Genomic DNA, 17,167 nt, shown 5'->3' on the forward strand with positions numbered 1-17,167 from the left:
GGGCGGCGGGCGGCGGGCGGCGCGGGCATAAAGGGCGGCGCGGGCCCAGGGCCGCATCCCGCGCAGCATGCCAGCCCGCGCCCCGCCGCCGCCGCTGCTGCCGCTGCTGCTGCTGGCGGCCCTGGGCGCCCGCCGCCTGCGCGCCGATCCTGGCGACGGAGAGCAGACCTGGGCCCGCTTCGCGCGCCCTGAGGCCCCCGAGACCGCCGGCCTCCTCCACGACACCTTCCCCGACGGCTTCTTCTGGGCGGTGGGCACCGCCGCCTACCAGACGGAGGGCGGCTGGCGGCAGCACGGCAAGGGCGCGTCCATCTGGGACACGTTCACTCACCATCGACCCGCGGTCCCCGGCGACCCCGCGTTGGCCGGCCTGCCGTCGGGCGCCCCATCGCCCTCCCCACCCGCCACCGGGGACGTGGCCAGCGATAGCTACAACAACGTCTTCCGAGACACCGAGGGGCTGCGTGAGCTCGGGGTCACCCACTACCGCTTCTCCATCTCGTGGGCGCGGGTGCTCCCCAACGGCAGCGCGGGCGCCCCCAACCGCGAGGGGCTTCGCTACTACCGACGCCTGCTGGAGCGGCTGCGGGAGCTGGGCGTGCACCCCGTGGTCACCCTGTACCACTGGGACCTGCCCCAGCGCCTGCAGGACGCCTACGGCGGCTGGGCCAACCGCGCCTTGATCGACCACTTCAGGGATTACGCCGAGCTCTGCTTCCGCCACTTCGGCGGCCAGGTCAAGTACTGGATCACCATCGACAACCCCTACGTGGTGGCCTGGCACGGCTACGCCACCGGGCGCCTGGCTCCCGGCGTCCAGGGCGGCGCGCGGCTCGGGTACTTGGTGGCACACAACCTCCTCCTGGTGAGTTCGAGGGGCCAGGCGGAGGGCCACGCTGGGAGACCCCAGGGGGCAAGAGGGGTGCTTGACCCTCCGGGTCAGATGAAGGTCCATTTGAACACCTTTGTGAGCTCACCTAGGAATCACCCAGTAGGTGGGAGGTACTGAGCAATTTAGGCTTTCCATGGAGGGAGTGGAGTTGGGAATGGTATGAAAATCCCACAGTGGACACATGAGGGAATGTCCTTTGGAGCCCATTTGTCGGAAAGAAATTGGAATCTGGCTCTCCAGTGATAACAGGGAGCACTTGTGGATGTAGAGGAATCCTTACAGGCAAGGCTGGGAGGATTTCCTAGTAGTAGCAATGGGGAGAATGAGGAGGATGGATGAAAGACACAAGTGTGTCCGGAAGCTGCGCAGACAGTATTACTCTCTGCTAGAGTTTGTGGAGATGGCAGGAGTTCAATGTTAATCCAATAAATTTTGTGTTGCTGTGGCTCCGTTTACACTGCAGCAAATGCAAAGGTGTAAAAATCGCATATTCTGGAGAGCTGGGTTTAAATGTCTTTGGAAACTCTCTCTGTCCACCCTTATTTAATTGTCAGGGGGTGTGAAAACCCCTAAAACAATCTTAAACAAAGCTAGCCATAAAAATACACAGCTTCAGAGTGACTTAGCTTGTGCCCTCCAACAAGTGTATTTCTGTGGTCTCTCTCCAATTGGAAGGAGTGCTCCGGGACGAGCTCTTAATCTGACAAAAGTGATTTTAACACCTTTGTACCAAAAGCTGAATAAAGTTTGACAGTAGAAAGGTTGATATGCCATGACAAAGTCGTCTCCCAAATAATCCTTCCCCCTTTGCTCCTTTACTTAGTGTTCAATATTAGGTCCAACTGATCTGAGTGTTCATTTATAATGATGTCGGGTTTGGGTACACTTGTACAGTTTTGTATTGCAAGAGAATAGCTTATGTTCTGTACAAACATTGTAATAAAAGTGTTTAAATGTATAACTTTTGGTACTGTATTTTGGTGATTCGTGGGCCTACTGGAAGACCTATTTTTAAATTTAGAATTAAGCCACATATTTTGAACAAATTCAAGATGGACTACTTTTGCATACTTTTAATTGAAGCTGTAGATAATTGAGGCAGAACATGATGGGTTATTGAATTGATTTAATGCTCTGAGCTTCCAGGAATGTTGTAATAGTGGCTAAATAGATTGTATATTAGTTCCACAAAACTCTGCTACCACAGATCATAACAGAATGCTGGATTTGTTTGGGGAAAAAAGATTTTTAGTGATTTCATTTACATACCTCAGACAATGCTAATAAATGTTTTCAGTCTGGCCATCCTTTTAAGGAATTAAAATACTCTGAGTACCCTGTTTATGGCTGGTGATAGAAAACCATAAGAAGAACTGGTCCTTCTTTTGAGGAAGACATAAGCAAATTTTGGTCCTACCAGAAAAAAAAAAAGAGATTAATGGACTAGCTGGAGGACCAAATAGACCGTTTCTGCAAAATCACTACTTAGGTTTAAATCATACAGTTTTTATTTTTAGAGTGTGTATGATAAACGATGTACAGAGACATCGTCAGTTGCTGTGTTGGCAACTTACATGCTTATTATAGAACAGGAAGCTGGAATGGCAGGAGTTTACTGGTACTCTGGTGTCTTACATAGTTGGCATGCTTTTGACTCCTGTGCCTGCTCTCAGCCCTTTGATGAACTTTGCAGTTATATTTTTGATTCTTACATACATAAAAATAAACTTGCCAAACACTAACCATCCTTCCCAGAAATGCAGTGGACTTTGAATTCATAAGAAATTAGTGACAGGTGGACACTTGCTTTTGCTGATGCCGCAAACAAAGTTGCTGTAAAACATTAATTTTGCTTTTAGATGTCTTGGGTTTGGAATTTAGTCACTTCTTTTTGTACCTTGTGAAGTAAGTTGTCATTATCGGAGAATATCTTAAATTAACTTTTTCATGAGACAGCTTATTCTGTTTTTAATGTTCTTTCTTGGTGTAGTATTGGGAGGAGGGGGCTAGGGAAGTTTGGACCTTGAAAAGATAAGACACATTCTGCAGGTTTTCTTAACAGAGCATTTCACCTGGGGCTAGATGTTGCTGTCAGGGGTTGTGGGAGCTCCTCCCAGATTCATTTACATTTGGGGATCTGATGCTGTGAAGGCCAGCACCCCTCCCCTGCAGTTCTGTTCTGTGCTTCCACTCTTCTGAAAGTAGGCTGCGGAGACCCCTGGGGACATTGGAGCTTTGACACCCCCAGAGATTTAAGAATCATTGTCTGATGGCCTTGACAACAAGCAGGCCAAACAAACTACAGGGTGAATAATGGGGGCTTTGCTCAAAATGGAGGTCTCTGTGTTTCTTGTGGGTTCCAGATACTGGCATAAACTGAAAGAGAGAGAAGGAAGAGAGGGAGGAGGGAGGGAGGAAAGGAAAGGAAGGGGAAGGGGAAGGGGAAGAGGAAGGGGGAAGGGAAGGGAAGGAAAGGAAAGGAAAAGAAGAAAGAAGGAAGGAAGAAGGAAGGAAGGAAGGAAGGAAAAGAAAGAACTTAAAACTGAGAGAATTTCCCTGCAGAGCTTTGGGAGGCTGGGCTGCTTTGCTCATCTGAGTATTAACACAGACATAGAACACACCTTCTCTCTTTGACTTAAAGAGAGACTATGTGCCTTCAAGCTGCTGAAAGAGTTCTTGAAAACCCCTGAAACACTAGCATTGAGGCCGGTAGTTGGGAGTTCAACCCCAGTGGTACCTAAAGGCAGATTAAAGTCGGTTTAGTCCCCAGATGCAAAAGAAGATATTAGGCCCTTTAAAAAAAGGGAGAGACAGAAAATAAAAATACATGTTAATCCTATTTTTAAACAAATAAAAAATGTTATGTACTATTGTTAAAATTGCACGTATGAAACCAAACTTGGTATGATTAGAAAAAAGTGTAAAGTTGGGGTTTTGTGGGGCCCTTCAGAAGTCAGGTCCAGGGCTGGTGTGCCCGCCATTAAATCTGCCTCTGGTGGTACCTCTGAGATTTTGTGCTGCCCATGGGTTTCTGAGAGAACCAGGGTTGAATTGAAGATGTACTTGCCAGTGTTTGCACAGGGCACCCTTTTTCACTTAGGGAGATATTGCTTTGGGCATTGATGGATAGTGCCAACATGACTAGTGTCAAGCATTAGCATACACATTCACGTCCATGCTCCTGTCTCAGCTGCCTTTCTCCCTTCCTTGACACTCCTCCTCATCTTAGCTTCCAGAACCCCACACTCCGGCTTCTCCTCGCAGCTCACTGGTGATTCCTTCTCAGTCCCCTTTGCTCCGCCTCCTCAGCTTGCCTCTGAGTGCTGGCATGTGGAGCACTTCAGCCTGCAGCCTCTTCTCTAGATTCACTCCAAGTGAATTCTGTGAATACTCTCTGTATCCTGATGACTGCAAACTGAGTTTCCAGTAAGAGCTTCTTCCTGGAGCTCCTGACGTGGGTAGATGACAGCCCTTTCCACTGAGTTGTCTAATAGGCATGTCACATTGAACACATCCAAACGCAAACTCCTGTTTCCCCCATCTCCACTGTGGCAACTTTGTTCTTTCAGTAGGTTGAGCCCCAGACCTTAATTCCTCCCTTTCTCTCACACCTTATTTTCAATCCATCAATAGATCCGACATCTCCAACTACCTTCAAAATGCATCCAGAGTCCAATCACTTCTCTCCTTATGTAAAGCTACAGTCCAAGCACCCAGCAGATTCTGCCTGGATGATTGGAATAATTTCTTACCTGATGTCCTTGCCTCTGTCCTCACCCCTGTGGTGCATATTCTCGAGGATATTGCTATATGTGAACAAGATAAAGTCCCTTATTTATGAAAATCTCACTTTTTCTTCAAGAACCAGTTAGTTTGCTCCCTTCGGTCCCTCACCTGAATTCTATTTCTTTTATGGCATCCCACAATGCTGCTTTCTGATGCCTCCTGCCACATGGTTCCTTTTATTTAATCATTGGCTTCCTTATACCCCTCCATTTGCCCAGCAAGTCCGTAGACGAGGAAACCATGTTCATTTTGTTCTGAAATGTCATCTTTCCCTTGGTAGGTGCTCAGTAAACGACTTCTAGCTTTTTATTGGCCCAACTCTGCCTTTATAGATGATACTTCTAAGATTTACTCTCTTTGCCAACCCTTCTAGCTTCTTTGCAGTAGGAAGTACCAAATCCTAACCAGTTAGGAAGATCAGTAAATATAATGGGGCAGAAGTTGACATTTTTCAGTAACAATTTAAGGTTTATCATCAAAATTATGACTCCATTGCAAAAATTTCCTAACAATTTAAAAACTATCTTTAATCACTACAGAACATTATGAGGAAGTTTTCAGAATGGGTGGTAAGGGCAGTCTTTAGGAGCATGAATGGCTTTAGAAGCATGCTGGCTTTAGGAGCATGAATTGGAAGTGGTTTAACAAAACCACTTCTGATTGAATTTTCATTCCCCAAATAGTAGGAGAGGCAATTTATCTACTACATACATGCTCAAATTAGATATGCTATGTACTTTTGGGAAGCACTGTACCCATTTTTCTCTCATTAAAATGTATTTGGTACATGGCTGAAATAATCAACCAACTGGGTTGAAACAATGTATTTTTAGAATATTACTAAATTCAATTGTGTGTTTAATCAGAAATAGTTAAAATATCTCTCAAAGAGCTTGACTCACTCCTCTTTGAATACCTTATTGAACTCAGTATTTTTGAAGGTTACATATAGTCAAGTCCAAAAACAAAATTAAGAATAAGAAAATAACTAATAAAAGTATTTTAAAAATGTAGCAATGTTTAACAATCAATTATTTTGAGTTGAATAAAAGAGGAAAAATACAGACTACAAACCATTCAAATAATGTCAATGTGCATGTCTTAAGTACATTTGCAAACAATATAATTGCTCTAAGCCAGAATTTTATTATAATTAATTTGTACAAAAGTTGCCTTTATTTCAATGAATGCTATTTTTTAAGGTATAAAGAAAATTTTAGCTTTAGGAAGAGAATAGAGTACACAGTCTATTGGGAGGATAAGAAATAAAGAGTGTGTGAATAAAAATACATACTGTTAACTGAATCCTCCAAGATCACATCTTCTCAAGAAACTACAAAGTTATATTTGTAATGTCTACTTAAACAGATAAGCATGATCTACCTTTTATATGCTCTGTCTTGATATATTCTGGGTACAAAGTTAATCTGAAGGACTACTATACCTCTTTTCCCCTCTATCTAGGGATAAATTCTTATTTATCTTCCAAAGACTTGACACAAATCCTCCTATTTTATGATATAACAACAGGCAGAGGGGATCATGTACTCATCTGTGATTCTTTGATATCATAGGCTGTATATCATATTTACTTTTGAATTTTCAGTGCTTATCTCAGCCCTTGAAACAGAGGAAATACTCAACGCAATTTTTAATGAATGAGTAAGTGTAGATGTAAAATCTCTACTTGTTCAATATGCCCTCTTTTTCCTTCTTATAAATTGTAGTTACAGTCTGCTGTCTCACAGAGATATGTGAGGTGTGCGGCACATGGGCTCACAGACTTCACGCATTTCCTTTTCTGGACACTGACTGATGTGGACACCGTCTAAGATGACATTAGGCCTGTTGGCTGTCACCTCCCTGTGGACTTGGATTATTTTGTAGTCACCTAAAACATATCAGGTTTTGTAACCTTCCCCTATGTGAATGGCTGTAAGCCAGATGTCCCCTGTCATCTCCTTTGGTTGTTTACTTCTGAACTTTAATTAAATTTCATCTTTAATGTGCAAAGATAAGAGGAAGGTTCCCACAGTTGGTAGGTTAGTTTTAAAAGCTAGAAATAACCTAAATATATGAAGATAACCAGTTAAAGAAATAGTAGTACACATGTACAGTGGAGTAGTATTGGGCTACTAAAATGTTGATTAAAAAGTCACATATGAAAGAACCAGTTCTATTATGCTTCTTTCCTATTTCTGCTGTAGAGGTCAGTGTGAGTAAGCAGAGAGCCCTTCACTGTTCTTCGGCTGTGTTGGGCTCTCTGCCCCCTGTCCTTCCCTGACATGCCCAAGCCTCGGTTTGACATTCTTGCTTTCTGCTTCAATAAAATCTCATCCTACCCCCTCCTAGTGTGTTTATTGAAATGACTTGTTTCTCTTCCCGCAACAGCCCTCAGCTTTGAGTTGCCAGGAACCACGTTTGTCTTGTTTTCCACTTTATACACAGCCTTCCAGGGCCGGGAGAGGAAACGTGCATGTATTTGTCAGGTGGATGAAAGAGTGCGCGCCCCTCCCTCCTCCATGTACACACAGAGTGGGAGAAAGAGGGAAGTGTTAACAGTACACTCTCTCTGAACTGTGGGGTTAAAGGGGATTTGTTTGTTTGTTTCTGGTTATCTGGATTTCCAAGTTTTTTTCAAGTAAAATTTATTATTTTTGTGTTGGGAAATAGTAGCATTTCTGGTAAAGGTGGCAGATTATATTTACCCATTTAATTATTTTCTCTTTTGAAATATTATTAGACTTTGGTAAGGAAACTGTTAAAAAAAAAAGAGAGAGAAAGAGAGAAAAGGGGAGGAAAAGAAGAGAAAGGGGAGGGGACAAGAGACACAGAGATGGAGAGAGCAGACAGAGTTGCAGCAGCATTTTGGAAGTTGAGAAGCAGATGGACAAGTTATTGACTTAGCAGACCTAAGAAAGCTGACTGCTAGTTGGCAGTTTGAGAAGCCAGGAACAATCCTGGATTGCAGAATTGTTAACAGGTTCAGAGTGTAGAAAGATCAGACATTCCGGAACTGGAGGGAGAGTGTAACAGGAGAACTAGTTGAAAGATGTTTAAGAAATAAGATGTTTAAGAAACAACCAGATTTCTAGATCCCTTCCCCAAATCCTCACTGCTGAGCATCTGCCCCCTTTCTGGTCAGAGAGAAAACTAGAAGTTAATTTATTTGGAGAATACTAAATGGAAGGTGTCTGGGCTGAAGGACACTGGGTACGTTTGAGGACATGAGCACCATATTGAAAATAAGGATTAGGTCGCTATATGCCCCTGCAACCTGAGGACCTCCCCCCACCCCCAAGCTCAGACCCCTGGTTCTCAGAATGATGGCAGTGTGACTTTTGCTCTCTAGATAGGGATCAGAATAGTCTTCTCCAGGGAATCTGACGTGCTCTCGAGGAAAGACCTAAGATGCTGACCCTACAGGTTCCACAACAAACAGGTGGGACAGATCACTCCGTAGTGAAGCTGACAGTTAACATCCCACTCACATGCTCAGACCTTCCAGTCAGCTCTTTTCTTTCTCATTGTTAAATATGAGTAGACAATTGAGGATTGACAGACAACTGAGAAAAGTTTCCAACATGGAAGACCGAGAAATGGAAGGCATGGATTTCCACACTGAATACAAAGTACCAGGGAATCATTCCAGAACATCCCTGTTGTGTTATTGCAGGAGCCTTCCTCCTAGGGACTCAGCCCTGTCTTTGGCCACTTGCAACCTCTTTGGTTTATATATCTGGCAGCTGGCAGTATGGGGACTGAGCAAGTGATCATGTCTTTATTCTGCCATCCCTTCCTGTCTGTGGTAGCAGCCCACTGGACCATGCTACTGTAATGGTATTTGTGGCCTCTTGACTTCTGGCTTTAAGTGCCACTTAGGTTTTAACCCAGGAATGTGATGACCAATTGCAGACCCAGAGAGTCAGCTGTGCAGTGGCCTAAAGGCAACTAGTCCAGAAGGGGGCAGAAACCAGAAGTGGGAAACATGGGAGATAGATGTGACCTTGTAGAAGTTTGTGCTGAGCGACTGTTGGAAAGCGTGGGAAGAACTAGCCACAGGCACAAAGCAAACCGAGAAAATGAAAAAGCAATATGACTATTAACTTGAAAGAAAAAGAAATAATAAAATGCAGTCTTAATTACCCATTATAGTGCTTTGCTGTAAATAAGCCATGTTGACAGAATAATGTCAGTATTGAATATTAGTTATTCGAACTGAAACCTGCTGTGTAAGTAAAAATGGCTGTGTTGGAGAGCTACAGCCTCATGTACCATACAGGAAGTCAGTGGGCACTATTAAAGTATGAAAGTATGAAAATATGAAATTAAAAAAAGTCGTAGGGTCAGAGGTGAGGGTGGGAAGTGGGGGGAGTAGAGAATGGAACTGTGATTTTTGTTATAAGTTGCATAAAAATAAAACAAAAATACTTTAACATCACTGTAAAATTAATTTTGTAGGTGATAGCATGTATTTATAGCATTTTTAGCTTGTATAACTCTTTTTGAACCAAATTTTGGAGCATTTCCAAATTTCCAGGTTAATGCCTTGTGAGTATTCATCCTTTTGATGATAAAAATGTTAAGAAATAAAGGCTATGACTAACTGTGGGATATTGTAAATGACTTTATCACAAGTGGACACCTTTCACTAATCAGTGTTTCAAACATTTATCAGTGTTTGACACTTAATATGTAACTAGTAATTTTTTGTTTAATCAATAAATACTCTTAAATGCAGTCCTTTAAGCATCAGTTACTCAAGCAGCAATAGTACCATTTTTATATACCCTATCTCTCTTCTTCAGCTAAACAGTATCAGAGGAAGATCTGGCAATTGTCAAAATGACCATATATCTGTTGTATTCCCAGATAACCTGTGAAACATTATAAAAATTATTTGAGGCTAGCTTGGCACTTATTCTATAAATCCAGATTGCCTCCTCATTATTTCCTCTTCCTCAGTGCCAGTGCACTTAAAAAAAATTTTTACTAAATTTAATGGGTCGATATTGGTTAATAAAATTATATAGGTTTCAGGTGTATTATGTTGGGTTGTGTGTCTACCACCCAAAGCAAGTTTCTTTCAGTTACATTTGTCCCCCCATTACTCTCTTCCCCTCCTCACAACCCTTTCCCCCTTGTGCTCACCATCCTGTGGTCTGTGTCTATGAGGTTTTTATATTTTTGCTTAATCTACTTCACCATTTACACCCAGCCCCCTAAGCTTGCTCCCCTCTGATGGCTCTCAGCCTGTTTTCTGTATCTATGAGTCTGTTTCTATTTTGTTTATTTGTCTTGTTCATTAGATTTCACATATAAGTGAGATCATATGGTACTTGTCTTTCTCTGCCTGGCTTATTCACTTAGCCTACTACTCTCCAGGTCCATCCATGCTGTTACAAAAGGTAAGGTTTTTCTTCTTTTATTTATTTATTTATTTATTTTAATTTATTGTATTGACATGGTTTCAAGTGTCCCACTCAATATAACACCCTCTACACCCCACACAATGCCTTCCTATGCCCCATGCAAAGTCTCTTTCCACACCCACTCTCCCCATCCGCGTCCCCCTCTCCTCCATTGCCCCTTGCCCTCTGGCTGTTGCTATCTGTGGTCATATATATGTGTTATATATATATGACTTGGCTAATCCCTTCACCATTTTTGATTCATCCCCTCTCCCCCCTTCCCTCTGACAGCTGTCCATCTGTTCCCCATGACCCTGCCTCTGTTTCTGTTTTATTCTTCAGCTAATTGTGTTCATTAGATTCCACATATAAGTGAGATCATATGGTACTTGTCTTTCTCTGCCTGGCTTATTTCACTTAGTTTACTACTCTCCAGGTCCATCCATGCTGTCATACAAGATAAGATTTCCTTTTTTTTTCTTTTTGCCACTGCACAGTATTTTATTGTGTAAATGTACCACAGCTTTTTTACCTACTTGTCCACTGATGGACACTTGGGCTGTTTCCAGATTTTGGCTATTACAAACAACACTCCAATGAACATAGGGGTGCATATCTTTTGAATTAGTGTTTCGAGATTTTTAGAATATATTCCTAGAACTGGGATAGCTGGGTCATAAGGCAGTTTCATTTTTAATTTTTTGAGGAAACTATAGTGTTTTCCACAGTGGCTGCACAAGTCTGCATTCCCACCAGCAGTGCAGGAGGATTCCCTTTTCTCCACATCCTCTGAAACACTTGTTGTTTGTTGATTTGTTAAAGAAAGCCATTCTGAGGTATGAGGTGATGTCTCATTGTGGTTTTAATTTGTATCTCTCTGACAGTGAGTGACACTGAACATCTTTTCATATGCCTATTGGCCATCTGTGTGTCCTCTTTGGAAAAGTTTCTATTCCTATTCCTTGCGAGTTTTTTAAAATTTTTATTTATTTTATTTATTTATTTATTTATTTTTACAGAGATAGAGAGTCAGAGAGAGTGACAGATAGGGACAGATAGTCAGGAACGGAGAGATGAGGAGCATCAATCATCAGTTTTTCGTTGTGACATCTTAGTTGTTCATCGATTGCTTTCTCATATGTGCCTTGACCGCGGGCCTTCAGCAGACTGAGTAACCCCTTGCTCGAGCCAGCGACCTTGGGTCCAAGCTGGTGAGCTTTTGCTCAAACCAGATGAGCCCTCGCTCAAGTTGGCAACCTCAGGGTCTCGAACCTGGGTCCTCCGCATCCCAGTCCGATGCTCTATCCACTGCGCCACTTCCTGGTCGGGCAAATTTTTATTAATTTTAATTTATTGTGTTAACATGGATTCAAGTGTCCCACTCAATATAACTCCCTCATCCTCCACCCCCGTGTCCTCCATTATATACCCTTTGTCCCCCTCTCCCTAACTCCCTCCCCCCTTCCCTCTGGAATTTGCTGTCCTGTTATCTGTATCTCTGTGTTATGTATATATAATTTCGCTAATCCCTTCACCTTCTCTGATTTTGTACCCTCATTCCCTTCCCTCTGACAGCTGCTTCTCTGCTCCCTGTGACCCCGCCTCTGCCTCTATTCTGTTCCTCAGTTCACATTGTTCATTGCATTCCACATATAAGTGAGATCATATGATATTTGTCTTTCTCTGCCTGGCTTATTTCACTTAGCTTAATCAACTCCAAGTCCACCCATGCCATTGCAAAAGATAAGATTTCCTTCTTTTTCACAGCTGTGAGGTATTCCATTGTGTATATATACCACTGCTTTTTAATCTACTTGTCCACTGATGGATACTTGAGCTGTTTCCAGACCTTGGCTATTGTAAACAATGCTGCAATAAACATAGGGGTGCATTTCTTCTTTTAAATTGATGATTTTCTATTTTTAGGATATATTCCTAAAAGTGGGATAGCTGGGTCAAAGTTCCGTTTTTAATTTTTTGAGGAAATGCCACACTGTTTTTCACAGTGGCTGCACAAGTCTGCATCCCCATCAGCAGTCCAGGAGGCTTCCCTTTTCTCCACATCCTCACCAGCACTTATTGTATGTTGATTTGTTAATGAGCACCATTCTGACAGGAGTGGGGTGGTATCTCATTTTAGTTTTAATGTGCATTTCTCTGATGATTAATGATGTTGAACATCTTTATTATATGCGGCTTAAGTGTGTTTGTCGCCGATAGCTTATTGGTTGCTTGCGTAACTGTACTAGCCAATGGGGTGAAGTTGCCACAGCTGAACGCAAATTGAGCGGGTCAGGAGGAAGGTGAACATTTGTTTGCATTGGCAATCATCTGTCGGCTTTCTCAACAAAAAGAAACCACTGAGCAGAGAAAGACAAGGCTTGCTTCAGTCGCAGAGCAAATGCGTCTTTCTTGACAAAATGAGACTGATGAGCATAGAGAAACAAGGCTTGCCTCAGATGCAAGACAAAAAAGCCCATCTCAACAAAATGAGTCCCTTGAACAAAGGCAGGAGAGAAATGCAAAAAAATGACAGAGTAATGCTGACCGAAACGCAAAAAGGATTAAAACAGTTTCAAATGGAGAAACTTTAATTTTTGAGCATTCCTCAGGTGACATGAATATTAAATGTGAACACTGTCAGTCCTTAAACTTCAAGTTAGAAACTAATCGATTTGACCATGGCAAGAAAGGATTTTCTCAATGTTGCAAGTACGGAAACATTGTAGTTCCACTAATTGAGAATTATCCACCACTCTTGAATAAATTATTGACTAATCAGCATCCAAATAGCAAACAGTACATGGATAGCATTCGATCCATTAATAATTCGTTTGCTTTTGCGTCCATGAGAAACAAGCCAATTGACTTGCCTGGACCAGGACTTTATTGCTTTCGACTTCATGGTCAAGTTTACCATCAAACTGAAACTTTGCATCCTTCTGACGGAAAAAGAAAGTTTGCTCAATTATATATACTTGATTCCTCAGAAGCCAGTTCGACACGTTTAGAATGCAATAAAAGAGTTCCTGAGACCTTACTTAGTGAAATGGGGGAATTATTTCAAGACATTAACCCATTTGCTACTGCATATAAAATGATGCACAAAGTTGAAAAAAAGTTGGCCTCTAATACTTGCCTTTGCTATGACCATCAATAAGTTTCAGGGCCAAACGCTTAAGCGTGTTGGCATTTTTTTACCTGAGCCTGCATTTGGACACGGTCAACTTTATGTTGCCTGTTCAAGAGTTCGTGAAAGAACGGATGTAAAATTAAAAATAATTGATGGTCCTCTGCAAGGCGAGCTTAAAAATGATGGAAAGATCTACACAAGAAATGTTGTGTACAAAGAGATCTTTGACATGTGAATTAACATTTTATTATTTAAATCACCTTTATTTATTGAGCTAGCGGTGGCTCTTAAGAAATGTACCACCAGTGGTTTCCTTCATTGCACTCTACTTTAAGCAATTAAGCAAGTAGAAGGGGGAAACCCCGTGGGGCACTAAGCAAAGGGGCGTCCTCGCCGCCTGCCCCGGGTAATTCAGTTTGAATTAGCAGACACCTTTGCACAAATCATTTTAATTACAATTTATAATATCTAGAACAGCGGTCATTTCGTATGACCGCCGGGCTTTCTAGTTTTTCTATATGCCAATAGGCCATCTGTATGTCCTCTTTGTAAAAGTGTCTATTCAGTTTCTTTGCCCATTTTTAAATTGGATTGTTTACATTCCTGGTGTTGAGTTATAGAACTTCTTTATAAATTTTGGTTATTAACCCCTTATCAGACGTATTGGCAAATATGTTCTCCCATTGTGTAGGTAGCCTTTTTATATTGTTACTGGTGTCTTTTGCTGTGCAAAAGCTTTTTAGCTTGATATAGTCCTTTTTATTTGTTCATCCTGTCCTTTATTTCACTTGCCTGTGGAAATAAATCAGCAAAAATTTGCTAACAGATATTGTAGAGTTTACTGCCTATGTTTTCTTCCAAGATGTTTATGGTTACACGACTTAAATTTAAGTCTTTTATCCATTTTGAGTTTATGTTTGTGAATGGTGTATGTTGGTAGTCTAGTTTCATTTTTTTGCAAGTACCTGTCTGATTTTTCCAACACCATTTATTAAAGAGACTGTCTTTATTCCATTGCATACTCTTGCCTCCTCTGTCCAATATCAATTAACCATACAGGTGTGGATTTATTTCTGGGTTCTCTGTTCTTTTCCATTGATCTGTATGTCTGTTATTCTGCCAGTACCAAGCTGTTTTGGTTACAATGGCCTTGTAGTATAACTTGATATCGGAAAGTGTGATAACTCCCACTTTTTTCTTTATTTTCAAGATTGATGAGGCCATTTGTGTTCTTTTTTGGTTCCATATAAATTTTTGGAATGTTTGATTTATATCTTTGAAGTATGGCATTGGTATTTTAATAGAAATTACACTGAGTTTATAGATTGCTTTGAGTAATATAGACATTTCAATGATGTTTAGTCTTCCTATCCATGAACATGGTATATGCTTCCACTTGTTTCTATCTTTCTTGATTTCTTTTTTTTTTTTTTTTGTATTTTTCTGAAGTTGGAAACGAGGAGGCAGTCAGGCAGACTCCTGCATGCGCCCAACCAGGATCGACTCGGCATGCCCACCAGGAGGCGATGCTCTGTCCATCTGGGGACCTTGCTCCATTGCAACCAGAGCCATTCTAGTGCCTGAGGCAGAGGCCATAGAGCCATCCTCAGCACCCAGGGCCAACTTTGCTCCAATGGAGCCTCAGCTGCAGGAGGGGAAGAGAGAAACAGAGAGGAAAGAGAGGAGGAGGGGTGGAGAAGCAGATGGGTGCTTCTCGTGTGTGCCCTGGCTGGGAATTGAACCTGGGACTCCTGCATGCCAGGCCAATGCTCTACCACTGAGCCAACCGGCCAAGGCCTCTTGATTTCTTTTTTTAAATGTCTTATAATTTTTTGCATACAAGTCTTTTACCTCCTTGGTTAAATTTACTCCTAGGTACTTTATTTATTTATTTGTTGCAACAATGAAGGAGATTGTTTTCTTAATTTCTCTTTCAGACAGTTCATTATTGGTGTATAAAAATGCCACTGATTTCTGAATATTAATTTTAAATCCTGCCATCTTGCCAAATTCATTTATCAGGTCTAGTAGTATTTTGACTGAAACTTTAGGGTTTTCTATGTACAGGATTATGTCATCAGCAAATAATGATAGTTTTACTTCTTTTCCAATTTTTATGCCTTTTATTTATTCTTCTTGTCTGATTGCTGTGGCTAGGACTTCCAGAACTATGTTGAATAAGAGTGGTGAAAGTGGGCATCCCTCCCTTGTTTCTGATCTTAAGGGGATTGCTTTTAATTTTTGCCCATTGTGTATGATGTTGACTTTGGTTTGTCCTAAATGGCCTTTGTTATGTTGAGATACGTTCCCTGTATTTCTACTTTGCTGAGAGTTTTGAACATGAAGGGGTGCTGGATTTATCAAATGCTTTTTCTGCATTCATTGATATTTTCATGTACTTTTTATTCTTTGTTTTGTTTATGTGATGAATCACATTTATTGATTTGCGAATACTGTACTAGCCTTGCTTCTCTGGAATAAATCCTACTTAATCATAATGTGTGATCTTTTTGATGTAATGCTGGATCCGGTTTCCTAGCACTTTGCTGAGAATTTTAGCATCTATGTTCATCAGGGATATTCTTTGTAGTGTTTTTATCTGGTTTTGGAATAAGGATAATGCCTCATAAAAAGCTTGGAAAATCTTTCTTCCACTTTAATTTTTTGAAATAACTTGAGAAGGATAGGTGTTAGTTCTTCTTTGAATGTTTGGTAAAATTCCCCTGTGAAGCCATCCAGTCCAGAAATTCTGTTTGCTGTGAGTTTTTTGATAACTGTTGCAATTTCATTTGTTGTAATTGGTCTGTTTAGGTTTTCTGATTCTTCCAGATTGAGTTTTTAAAGATTGTATGTTTCTAGGAATTTATCCATTTCACCTAGGTTGTCCAATTTTTTGAAATATAGATCTTCATAGTAGTTTCTTACAATCCTTTGTATTTCTGCGATGTCAGTTGTTACTTCTCCACTTTCATTTCTAATTTTATTTATTTGAGTCTTCTCTCCTTTGTTCGAGATGAGTCTGGTTAAAAGTTAGTCAATCTTGTTTACCTTTTCAAAGAACCAGCTCTTGGTTTCATTGATCTTTTGTTTTTTGTTTTTTTTTTTACCCTGTATGCCATTTATTTCTACTCTGATCTTTATTATTTCCTTCTTTCTACTTCCTCTGGGCTTCATTTGTTTTTCTTTTTCTAGTAGTTTTAGATGCAGGGTTAAGTTTATTATTTGAGCTTTTTCTTGCTTCTTAAAGTATGTCTGTAATGCTATGAACTTCCCTTTCAGGACTGCTTTTGCTTTGCTGTGTCCCATAAATTTTGAGTTGTTTTTAATGTTCATTTTCTTTTTTTTCCTTTTTTTTTTTTTTTTTTACAGGGACAGAGAGAGAGAGAGAGTCAGAGAGAAGGATAGACAGAGACAGACAGAAAGGAATGGAGAGAGATGAGAAGCATCATCAGTTTTTCATTGAGACACCTTAGTTCATTGATTGCTCTCTCATATGTGCCCTGACCGCGGGCCCTCAGCAGACCTAGTAATCCCTTGCTTGAGCCAGCGACCTTGGGTCCAAGCTGATGAGCTTTTTGCTCAAGTCAGATGAGCCCGCACTCAAGCTGGCGACCTTGGGGTCTTGAACCTGAGTCCTCCGCATCCCAGTCTGATGCTCTATCCATTGCACCACCACCTGGTCAAGCTTATGTTTATTTTCATTTGTTTCAAGGAAATTTTTTATTTCTTGTTCTCGTTGTTAACACATTTGTTATTTAATAACATACTATTTAGCCTCCAAGTGTTTGAATGTTTTTCAGTTTTTCTGTTGTAGTTGATTTCTTGTTTCATGCCATTATGATCAGAGAAGATGCTTGATATTTCAGTCTTCTTAAATTTATTGAGACTTGTTTTGTGTTCTAACATGTGGTCTGTTCTAGAGAATGTACTATGAGCACTTGAAAA

The 17,167-nt window shown here is 41.2% G+C and overlaps 1 protein-coding gene across 1 annotated transcript in view; it reads left to right on the top strand.

Moving 5' to 3' along the window:
* Positions 1-16: 16 nt before the first annotated feature.
* Positions 17-17,167, top strand: part of KL (klotho) — a 61,474-nt gene continuing 44,323 nt past the window's right edge. Inside the window, exon 1 of the mRNA XM_066381021.1 lies at positions 17-865. Within this exon, the coding sequence (XP_066237118.1) occupies positions 68-865 (798 nt within the window). The 5' untranslated portion in view covers positions 17-67. The remainder of the gene's footprint in view (positions 866-17,167) is intronic.

This window comes from Saccopteryx leptura, chromosome 4 (genome assembly GCF_036850995.1).
Source record: "Saccopteryx leptura isolate mSacLep1 chromosome 4, mSacLep1_pri_phased_curated, whole genome shotgun sequence".
Classification (NCBI taxonomy): domain Eukaryota; kingdom Metazoa; phylum Chordata; class Mammalia; order Chiroptera; family Emballonuridae; genus Saccopteryx; species Saccopteryx leptura.